The sequence below is a fragment of the Vicia villosa genome, linkage group LG7 (genome assembly GCF_029867415.1).
Source record: "Vicia villosa cultivar HV-30 ecotype Madison, WI linkage group LG7, Vvil1.0, whole genome shotgun sequence".
In the NCBI taxonomy this organism is placed as follows: domain Eukaryota; kingdom Viridiplantae; phylum Streptophyta; class Magnoliopsida; order Fabales; family Fabaceae; genus Vicia; species Vicia villosa.
The window spans coordinates 117,156,514-117,168,887 of record NC_081186.1 but is presented as its reverse complement, the minus strand read 5'-3'; the positions used below and the strand labels follow the sequence as shown (position 1 = coordinate 117,168,887).

Sequence of the window (12,374 nt, the reverse complement as noted above, 5' to 3'; positions counted from 1 at the left end):
GGGCATAAATAGTAGAAATCATGCCCAAGAGGAACTGTCGTGCAGATTTTGTCTTGACTGATCCCAGCCAAATATCTCGTCATCATAAATACCCTATAGTGACCACATCAATGTGAAGCACCATGAAGATATAGAGTTGGTCGATAGTCGGTACGTGGGAGCAGGAAAATCAAGGGACCAAGCCGATTTCTTGACACAAGTCGTGGGGGATAGATAGAAGATCCGAAACTCCAGTATACCTATGTACAGGAAATAGGCAAACCACTTTCGGAGGAATGGCACGAATCGTGGCCTTAAAAACAACTTCTAAAGATGTGGAGTGAAGCAAAGTCAAACGTGTTGACCGATTCCGGGTAGAGAGGGGCATGGTCCACTAGTCTTTTAGTTTGAATTATCGGTGAAGATTTCTACGACAATAAAAGAGAATGAACAAGCTGGGATGCATAATCCCCATTCTCCCAAGCCAACCAAGTATCATGGATATCCCGAAGAATCTTTGAGTCCAAAGATGTCGATCCATCCTGAACATGGAAAGTAAAGTCGGACACATTCATTAGAGACCATCCATCTCTCAAGCCTAGGACTTAGTACTCCGGATCATCCGACCATCAGGCCACACGTACAACATATTCGAGGGTCAGCGATCTGTATACACTTATTATTGAACGCAAGGTTTGATTAATGTATTTGTAAACTTAATACCCATATGCAATTATTGATATATGTATTTCTATTAGATTTTCGTTGCTATGCTTTCTATCATGTCTCTCCTTTAGGTCACCAAAGTGTGAATACACATCTCATTGAATCGGGGTATCACCAATGAATTTGATGCCCAACTTAAAGACTTCATGGGTGTTGTTAGAGATGCTTAGTATGTCTAACAAAAGCAATCACTTCCCCTCAACGACAAGCACGCCTCCAGATCCTATGAGTATTGTCGAAGACGCATTACATGTTTGACAAAAGCAATCCAATTCTCTCAGCGTCGAGTGCGTCTCCAGATTCTAGGGCGTTGTTAGAGACACTTTGCACATCCAACCAAAGCCATCATATCCCATCAGCAACTTATGGGCCTTTAAAGTTAAGGCGTGTTGTTGAATATTTTTTACATGTCTGACTACAACAATCAATTCCCCCACAGTGTCTTGCATGCCTTCAAAGTTCTTGGGCACTGTCGGAGACGCTTTGCACGTCTAACTATAATAATCAATTCCCCACAGCGCCTAGCGCGCCTTAAGAATTTAGGATAAATGTTGGAGATGCTTTGCACGTCCGACTAACGCAACCAGTTCCCCTAAGGGTACTATTGCATAAGCTTTACACCTTCGAATACATCATTCAAATACCCACCATCAAAGAGCAAGACGCAATCCTACGTAGCTGGTGAAACCCCTTCGAATTTAGCCAATCTAAGGTACGTAAGTGGTGGAGATTGGAAATGTCCAACTCGATCTGAGCTAGCACCTCGGGGAGAGGGTGATAACACGGAAATGCATCACACATTAAACTCGATTTGCACATATTTTTATCGTTGTTTTATGATTATTTTTAGTATCATGTTGGCGTTTTGTTTGCTTTTCAAATAATTGACCATATGAGAGACTTATGAGAAGAAACGAAGCAGATTGTAAGAAAATTGAAGGAAAATGATTAATTGAAGCAAATTGTTCTGGTATTAGCATCCCCTTGTGCTTTATTAAAAAAAATTATTTAAAAAAAAATATATTGATATAGTAGAATTATTACTCATATAATATACATCATAATTATTAATAAATAAAATTTATTTAATTATAATTAATATTAAAGTAATGGTAACTTGTGTCCTAAAAATCCATGTCAAAAAATTTACAAATAAAAAATTTGAATCGAAAAACTAATAAAAATTTTAATTTTAATTTTTTAATAATATCAAAAACAAAGTTACTTATATTTAGTTTTTAACTTATGTCCGGACATAAAGGCCTAATCACCTTTAATTTCTGAATTTTATCAAAATTATTTTAATTTTTTTTAAAATCCTAATAGGATCATCATACCCATTATGTTTGGATGACTATAGACCCATTTGTTTAGTGGGTTGCATGTACAAAGTGGTAGCTAAACTTTTGGCCGGAAGATTGAAAGGGATTCTTCATTCGATTGTTTCTCCGTGCCAAAGTGCTTTTGTTCCCGGTAGACAACTGTTGGATGAGGTTTTAGTGGACAATGAAGTAGTTGACTATGCTAGAAAGGAAGATAAAAATTGTTTACTTTTTAAGGTGGAATTTGAGAAGGCTTACGACAAAGTAAGTTGGAAGTATCTTAAGTACATGATGGAGAGAATGGGGTTTGGGTGTAGATGGTTGAAGTGGATGGAATTGTTGATTTTCAATAGTAGGATGTCGGTTCTTGTCAATGGAAGTCCTACTGAAGAGTTCGAAGTGTTTCGTGGTTTGAGAAAAGGCGATCCTTTGTCTCATTTTCTTTTTGTTCTTGCGGTGGAAGGCTTAATGGGATTGGTGAGACAATCCATTGATGGTGGTGGGTTTGAATGATTTGTGATTAAGGGTTCTTGTTCGGTAGACATTCTTCAATTTGCGGATGATACTCTTATTATGGGGGAAGGATCTTGGAAGCATGTTTGGGCTATTAAAGCGATTCTTAGCGCTTTTGAATTGGTTTCGGGCCTTGGTATAAACTATCATAAGAGCAATTTGATTGGCATTAATAACAATCCTTCTTTCATGGAGGCGGTGGCATTTTTCCTTTCTTGTAAAATTGAAGAAAGCAATTTTATTTTTCTTGGAATTCCTATTGGGTCTAATCCAAGGAAAGTAGCGACGTGGACTCCTCTTTTGCTTAAAATGAAGAAAAGGTTAGGAGGATGGAAGAATAGGTATCTTAACTTGGGAGGTAGGATCACTCTTCTAAAGTCTATTTTAAGTTCTTTGACCATTTTTATGATGTCTTTTTATAAGATGCCTTCTAAGGTGGTAAAAGAATTTACGAGGATTCAAAGAAATTTTTTGTGGGGGGGGGGGGGGTGGAGGAAAGGATGAGGATTCATTGGGTGGGTTGGAAGAAAGTCATCCTTCCCTTTGATAAAGGTGGTTTGGGAGTGAAAGATATTTTGGCCTTTAATCTAGCTCTTCTTAACAAGTGGAGGTGGAGAATCCTACAAGGCGATACGTCGCTTTGGCTTAATTTGTTGAGATCTAGGTATGGGGATTTAACAAATCTTATTTACGGTGGAGGTTTTGATAGTAAACGTTCTTCTTTTTCCTCTTCTTGGTGGAGAGACATTGTAGATATTGGCAAGAATTCTTTTAAGGATCCTATTGTTAGTTGTTGTCGGTTTGAGGTGTCTAATGGTTTTTCTTCTCCTTTTTGGGAGGCTTCTTGGTTGGAAGGTGATCCGTTGAGGTTTGTTTACCCGGATCTTTATGTCATTTCGCTTCTAAAAGGAGTTTCGATTGGTGCGATGGGTGGTTGGATAGATGGTAAGTGGTGTTGGGGGGGACCTTGGTATCTTCGAGGCGCATTTAGTGGAGGGAGGGTGTTTGGATAAATTCTTGTCGCTTCGGGACCGTTTGGAGCTCTCTTTGGTTCCCACGGTTGCTCCCGGAAAAGACAAGGTCAAATGGTGCGGTGGAGAGGGAGGGGAATTTACGGTGGCGTCATGTTATGAGTTTTATGTGAAAGACTTTATTCCTTTCGGACCTATTAACAAGTTTAAAAAGGCGTATCGGTTTTTGTGGAAGGCGGAAGTGCCTTTCAAAATTAAGGCTTTTGGTTGGAGACTTTTCCAAGATAGAATCCTATAGAAAAAAGTAGATGTATATTTTGTGATTATGGGATGGAGAACACGAATCATTTATTTTTTGGGTGTAGAGTGGTTAAGTATATTTGGAGAGGTATCGCTCTTTGGGTGGGAAAAGGGATGGACTTGGAGGATAAGTGTCTCTCGCATTTTATGAATTGGCATTCTTTCTTTTGGGAGCAAAAGGCGAAAGAAGGTAAACTATATGTGGTATGGCTCGCTACGACTTGGACTTTGTGGTTGACAAGGAATGGTGTTTGCTTTCGGGAGGATAGTTGGAGTGTGGATGATATTCTTTGGAACATTAAGAATTTAGCTTTGGAAATGGTCTTTTTGTGGGAAAACTCCATTTTATATAATCTCTTGCTTTCTAAAAAAAAGGATCATCATACCTCTAGTTTTACATTCTTAGTACAATAAAATTGTTAAGGAGACATTGAGACAATCTCTAAGAATCTAAACATAGATTTTATTATTTAATAACAATTTAGTGCAATTGCACAATTTTCTATCATCCTAATTCTTAGTAAGATATAATGCATCAATACAATACAATTTTGGACCACAATTTTTAACATATTATTGTCTCCGTTCTAAATTATTTGTAATTATAAGAAAATATATTTATCTTAATTATATATCATTTATCATTTATTTCTATGTTTTTTCAGTTCTTTTAATTTTTTATTTTCAAGCCACTAATAAAAGATTTTTTTTGTAAAATATTTTATGATCTTCTCTTTGATTATAATATAAAGGGTTTAATAGATATGCTATGACAGTGTAAAATAGTTTTATACTGTTTATACTGTCATCCAATAGAAATATATTATTCTGCCCTGTCATATAAGTTATTTAAAGTTTTCAGTATGACTTGATAAAATACATGGTCTTCGGTGCATATCCCTTTTTTCCTAATATAACCTAATATTTTTAATCTATGTAAAGTTGGCAAAATGAAATAATTTAAGACAGAGGAGTACTAAACAAATCACTGCTCTCAAAATTCACCACTATTATAATCTGAATCATGAGAGCATAACTAAGCAAACATATCTAATATACATTGATGAGATACTTTGCCTTACCCTTCAATCATTTTCATTTTTCATATTCAAAATCATAGAGATTAATTAGTCCTCAACTTTGGAGAAATTGGCTTTGTTCTTGTTACTGGAAGACCAATGAACAATTCAGTCCAAGGTTGTCAAGATCGAGATCTTACATAAGATCGGGAGAGAATAACAAGATCGTAAAATATAAAATCGTAGTTAAGATCGGAAGATCCTACCCAATTATTTTTGTAAGGTCGAGAGCAAGTAACAAGATCATAAAACATAAGATCGCAGCCGAAATCGTAAGATCCTACTATATTTGAAGTATTTTTACATGTTATATTATAGTAGACAAGTGTATTAGTGACAAAATGACTCTTTTTCATATTCTCTAGACATGTATGACTGAGTTTTTATATGTTATTACTATCACATGGACAATTTGTTAGACTTTAGGGACATATTTGGCTAATTACTAGACATTAGAGACATTTTTTTACAATTTAACTACAACACGCGATTCAACTTAAGATCGGGATCGTTAGGGGTGAGTGAGATCGTAAAACCTTAAGATTTTAAGATCTAGATCGAGATCTTGACAACCATGATTCAGTCACCACATCTGAACTTGGACTACTCTGATATGCATAAGCTTCACCTTCACCTATATTTTCTTTTTCATTGTTTTTTGCTGACTTTGATGAATAATTACCATACTGCACAAAAATTTTGATTCTCATTATTCCATAACTGGATGAATAATAAAACAAAAGCAGAATGATTTCAAAATAAAGAAAGTGAGCAAGAAAGTGAACACACCTTCTTAGAGAGCATGACATTTTCAGCAACTAGGGCTTTTTCCTGAATTGAATTCCAATAATAATAATATCAGAATCTTTTTGATGTAGTTTTTACAAATGTACATAACTTATGGAATGCATGCATTAATTAATTCTGAAAAATCTATAGAAATATTACAAGCCAGAAGCATCTTGAATTACATGTGAGAAACATTAATACTATTACTAGTTAGGGTTTAAGACAGCCTTACCTTTTCTTTTAGCTGCTGAATTTGTTCCCTGAAAACCTGAGTCTGAAAAACAGAAAGTTTATATTTTAAAACTAGCTATAAAATTTGAAGTTATATAGGCTTTTGGATCATGCAAACCTTTTTTGCTCGAATTTTGGTTATACTCTTCTCCAACTGTTGCTCTATCCTTTGCAGTTCTTCAATTGAACAAGTCCCCAAACCTTCTCCTAAGAGTTTCCTGAGGGTAAGAAATTATTGCAAATGCAATATTTTTAGTTATTGAATATTGTAAAAATAGTTGTTAACATGAATAGAAATTCGAAATGTTTAACCGTTTTGAAGTCTCAAGAAGATCAATCTTTTTCATCATGTTTTCTGCTTCTTCCATCAAATGCTGTAATGTATAAGGCAACTTCATTCAAACTTCAAGTCTACTATTATGTTGAAATTAAGAGTTTTTGTGTTTCCATTTTTTTTGTTAAAAAACTTTTGAGTAACTATGAATTGCATTCATATTTTTCAGCTTCTAGAACATCAATTAAGTTTAAAAAGTATTTAAATTCTAGATGATGAATAGAAAGACAGTATATGTGATTAAACTGACCTGAGTATTTTCAATTGATTCAGATGTTGTTGGAGTATTATTAATCCTGCTATGACTGCGGTATCGTTCAAAATGTGTCTTTAATGCTGTAACATCAAAAGCCAATGTTAGTGTTAAATTCAGAGTCCAAATATATAAGTAGGCACTTGCTAATTGGTTAGAAAATGAGAAAACACACAAGGATACATTTAAGAAAATGAAAATTGGAATTAGGGAAACAAAGTTTTTATAAAATGGAAAGAAATTAGAAAAGTAAAAAAACTTGCTATATATAATACAAATATATATAATGAAAATTTTCTGTTATTTAAAAAAAATTGATAAATAACTTAAATAAATTTTTTTTTGGTTGAGAAATTATATAGTCAAGTGTCCCATGATGAAGACATTGTCTAAGCAATTCTTTAAATTTCTCCCTAGCATCAAATAAAGATTATTTTTTTTTAATAAATAATGATTCATTATAACCTCAAAATGGATACAAGGAGTACACCAATTGGAGACAACCCAAGGCACACTATTTACCTCGAAATACAGTTAAGAGGCATAGTGTTCCAAAAATAAAAATTACACGTAATAGATCAGTTATTAACAGTACTAAACTACCTCTAAGAATTTAACAAAATCGCAAAATAACAATCATCGAAAATGAACGTGTTACCGTTAAAGATAATAGCATTCTTAATTAAATAAAGATTCATCATCTCCTTATCTGAATGAAGTTATCTCATTCTTCATCTTAACATTCTTAGTAGAAGGAAAGCATTCTTACATGGAAATTGAGTACCAATTTAGGTCATTCGTTATTTTGATCCAAAACCATGTCGATGGTGTTGAATGTTTGAGGTGTATTATTAAAAGTGATAAACTCCATCTGATTAGGCGGTCTTTTAGGTTGCGTTTGGGAGATTGGAGAGAAAGAGAGATGAGGACTTTGAAAAAAGAAAAGGATTAAATAAGTGAAAAGAATTGAAGGACTGTGATTATGAAGGTTTGGTTTTTTATACATCACACCAAAAACCGTCTAATTTGGGGGAATTTAAAATTTATATTGAAGGAGGATTTTTTAGAACTTATATAAATTTACTAAATATCATTTATGATGTTATACTATTCTGAAAATTAAAAATATAAAAATGATAAGCATTCTTTTATCATTCTATACAAAATCATTTTTTTTTTTAAAATGTCAAATATTTTTTAATATTTTTTTTTTAAAATTCATTTTCGGAAGCCTTCGTATCTCCTCTCCTCTAAACTCGCAAACAAAACCTTAAGGATGAATTAGACCACTATTAAAACCTAATAAAGAGAGTGGTTTTCATCCTTGATCCTTGAATATGAAAAAACCTATTATGGAGTCTAATATATAATATGTGGAAACAACAAGTCAATCGTCAATAGGACTATTCATGTTGATATCTTTACCAGAATATTGGAAGTAAAATGAAAACAAAGACAATAAGAGTAACCATAAACAATTAAATCATGATGATGATTATAATGATAATGTTGATAATGACGATGTGTTACTATTTCTACTATTGATGATATTGTTATTATATATATGATCATGAATTAATTAATCTTGTATCAGATTAGGGCATGTAGATGTTCAATATCTGTTTTACATTGCAAAATTACACAGAGGATTAAGTTCTTCCAATATTATACTATAGATGATTTTTTTTTTGCTGGGCAATAAAGTTGGTGTTTGTGATGTTTGCTTGCAAAGCAATTCGGAAATGAGACACCTGCTTTAAAATGTCAAACAAGCTCTATATTTCTGTTTTATTTTGATTTCATAATGTACAAATGTTTGATGATTGCGATTATGATAATCACTTTGACTCAAACAGCAGAGACACCACATGAATATACAATAAAACCATTCCACTCTTGAGGCATTATGGAGCGAAAAAACAGCACCACAGTCTAAGGCCTAAAGCTTCGACGCAAAACTTTTTTCTTAATATACCTTCAACGTTCAACTTATATCGTCGTACTACACTTGAGCATATTTAAACATTTCCCTTTTTATTTTGAAACACCATAATATTACATTATGATGCTCCGCCACGCCAATCAGAAGGCGTGTCCCCGCACCAGACACGTATCGGACACTAATACACGTTCGACACATATCAGACACGTTTTTGAAGTGTCCAATGAAAAATAAAAATAAAAATGCAACGAACACGGATACGATACACTATTTCAAATAACAAACACATCAACCTCTCAATTTCTCAGAGTTTAAAAAAATTAAAACGTTTTTTACCTTTCATTTTGTTTTAAATTCTAGAAGTGTCCATTGAATTCTCTTGTTTTAAATTCTCAAACACATAAAGAGAAGTACTAGCGTATGACCCATACCCGAAATCAAGTTATGATATTTTTATTATTTGTTATGATATTTTTATTATTTATTATGTGGTTCTGCTAATTATATAAATTGATAATAACAATACAGTAACTTTCTTCCCATTTCCTTTTTGTTTTGTTTGGATGTTATTGTTAAAAGTATTTGAACTTTGTTGTAATCTTCTATAGGCATATCTCATGCTTGTGCATTTATTTTCAATGAAATATTACTTTTGCCTTTTATAAAAATAAAAAAAACCTATTATTTACGACATTGTAACATAGAAAAAACCTGCAGAAGTATGTAATATAACACCAAAAAAAAAAACATTAAAATATTATCACAAATTAAAACAGAGAAATTAATATTAAATATAAAAAAAAGTACATGAACATGACATACATACCTTGAACTGGCAAACTCATAAAGTCTCCCTTTTGGTGAGAAAACAACAAGAGCAACTTCAGCATCACACAAAATTGATAACTCAAATGCTTTCTTCATCAAACCATTTCTTCTCTTTGAAAATGTTACTTGCCTACTTGTTGCGTTCTCTATACGCTTCATTTGCGTCTTTCCTCTCACCATCTTAATTTGCTAAAATCACAACAAAACAACAAAAAATGGTATGAAAATAAAAATAAATAAAATACTTAAAACTCTTTTTAAAAACAAAATTTTAATTCAATGTTCATAACAAGAGAATTCTCCCAGAGAAGGTAAATCACAAAATTTAAACCCTATTTGCAAGCATAAGGGTATGAAAATATTAGCTTTTAAGATCTAGAAAAGCTGTAGGAGATGGAAAAAATGCAAGAGATTTATTAAAATCACTTACCCACCATAAAACCAAATTCTTAGGGTTGAATTGAAATATAAAGGATGAAAGAAACAAAGAAATAAGAAGTTAAGTAAATAAATTTGCAAAGTCTCTTGATAAATAAATTAAATGTATATGTGAGCTTACCAGCAAGAAAAGCACCTTCAAAAGGAAACCAATTTGCACCAAAAATATAGAAAATGAACAAAGGGTTGAGTCTAAAAAAGGAAAAGAAGGTTAAAATAAATAAGGGCGCCTAAGGAATCATGAAAAAGAAGAAACTATGCACCCCAAAAGTAGTGATACATAATTGAGGGTAAGTTCAAGGGAATAGAGTTGGATTTGGAACTATCTTTTTGAGCTAAGAGAGAGAAAATACACAAACCTACCTTTCCTTAAAAATCTACCTCATCTCATCTTGCTACCCCACTATATTAAGAAACAAAATCATTTTTTATATAATAAAAAATGAAACCTCATAGTTTGCTTGTTTTGGTAAAACTAGACTCTACTTGGCCAAAAAGAGAAATATATACATTAAAGTCCAAAGAAATTTGTAAATGATAATGCAAAATTTTTATAGAAAAAGGAAAATAGATGTTTGTATAAAAAGAAAGGACAGATATATGTATTTTTTATTGTGAAGGATTGAGGCAAGGACATGTATAGGTAGTAGTGTTATTAATGACAATATCTTTAGTAAAATATATATATTTCATGCTTTGCCAACTCATTTCCCAATGCGGGGTTTCAATTGCTTGCTGGTAAATGAGATTCTGATATGCATTTGACAGTTACTTAAAAAATTTTAATATCTAGTTACATTGGTTGAGTACAATTGAAATTGAACTATAACTTTTTAAGTAAAATATCTGTTTCAGTTTGGGGGATGAAATTGTGGTTTGGAGAAGAAATTTATGTATAGGTAGTCAATTAGGTTTTTTTATAATGAATTGAAATATATGAGCAAGTTGATTATTAGTGGACCAAAGGTGAATTGTGAGGTGTTTTTGAGCTTGTCAAACAAGAAATGACAGTACATAAAATAAGGTTTTAAGGTAGGATAATACTTTAATAGTTCTTTTAAAGCTCTTTTAAAGAGTTTTTTATGCTGGAATTCTAAAAAAATTAATCCTGCTAAAAGAAAAATGCTTTTAAGAATATTGTGACAAGTAAAAAAACAAGAGTATTTTTTCTTTGTTAAATTAAGAGAGTCTTCTAAAAGTGTTTTTAAGAGAAAAGTGAAAGTGTTTTTTCAAATTACCATTCTTAAATTTGTTAATAACAATTGTGTTTTTCCCACAAATCAAATTAAACAAGATTTTCAGCCGCGCATCACGCGGCAAAAAATAAATTTATTTATTTTAAAATTAGAAGGGTGATGATTTCAATTAAAAAATTAAAAATAAATATTTTTAATAAAATAGAAATGTTGAAATAATATATTTAAATTACAATTTTACATTTTGATAAAAAGTAACTACTGCAATAATTAATTATGCATTATTGAAAATATTATGAAGAATTCAAAAGAAATAATGATTAATGTGATATTTCAATATCGATTACATAAAAAAAAATTATAGATTATTTAAAATAGGAAATTTCTTTAAAATAAAAAGATAAATACAAATTATCCTTTGTTCCTTTTCGTGATAGGTTTTTCATCCGAAGGTGTAATATTTTCAATGTTAATTTTCCCCTATTTTAGTTAGATGAGATTGAATATTTCATCTTCTTCAGATGACGAGATATGGACATGTGTCTTCCTAAATTTATTTTGTAAGGATTTTCTTTTTGTGTCTTGTTCTTCCCCCCTTCTCTTTCTCTTTGTCTTCAATTTCTTTTTCTTTGATATGTTACGTTTGTTATTTAAAACAACCTCCTTTTCAAGTTACGATGATTATGGTTCTTAGTTGTATAAAAAAAATTATTTGTTGCCATAAAATGAATTTAGATTTTAAATGTTTTTACACCTGTTTGATTATGCTTATGTTTGGAAGATTGGGAAGAAGCATACTTGGTACAAAAGTTATTTTTACAGTGAAAGTTTGAGATCCTTCTTTTAAATTGTGATCTGTCTACTTAATTTCAAATGTTAGTTGACGATGACAAAAAATTTACTGTTTAGATGTATTTGTTCACTGTGTCAATAGTTGTTTTGCAGTTGTGTTGAGTAGTTTTTTTAGCATCTTGGTCAAACATTACGAATGTGGCTTTTCCTGATTCATCTGACATTTTCAATTGAATTTTGAACCTGCATATTTTTATTTATGTCAGTCTTAAAGTTTAAATGACAAAGGTAAGTATTGCTAAATTTATTTTGTACATTGGAGTTGGGTATTCTTGTGGCTTAGGACTCTTGAATTAATTTTGCGAGACAAATATTGCATTTAATATAATTCCATCCAAATCTATAATCAATATTATTGATGGTTGCAGCGACTGTGAAGAGTTTCTCTTGTATAAGAATAAAATTTTAATTAATATTATAATTTAAATGTTATGTTTATATGAAATAATTTGAATGATTTGTCCAAAATATTAAATTTACTTGTTGATGACATTCTCATTGCATGGTAATTATTATATTTTTCAAATTTGTTCTATTATGGACCATTTTCTTCTTCGATGTATTGCAGACAAAATTTTGAGGTGGAAGTTCTTTGATATCATCATCTTCATTGGAAGGAGG

The 12,374-nt window shown here is 31.7% G+C and overlaps 1 protein-coding gene across 1 annotated transcript; it reads right to left on the bottom strand.

The window, feature by feature from the left end:
- Nucleotides 1-4,753: 4,753 nt before the first annotated feature.
- On the bottom strand, nt 4,754-10,034 carry LOC131620066 (MADS-box protein SOC1-like). The gene is made up of 9 exons (XM_058891090.1): nt 9,827-10,034; nt 9,266-9,456; nt 7,020-7,102; nt 6,495-6,580; nt 6,223-6,284; nt 6,029-6,128; nt 5,912-5,953; nt 5,680-5,721; nt 4,754-5,576 (listed from the first exon to the last, which is right to left on the bottom strand). Exons 2-9 carry the CDS (start codon nt 9,445-9,447, stop codon nt 5,436-5,438), a joined length of 738 nt encoding a protein of 245 aa, XP_058747073.1. The 5' UTR covers nt 9,448-9,456; nt 9,827-10,034; the 3' UTR covers nt 4,754-5,435.
- Nucleotides 10,035-12,374: the final 2,340 nt, after the last annotated feature.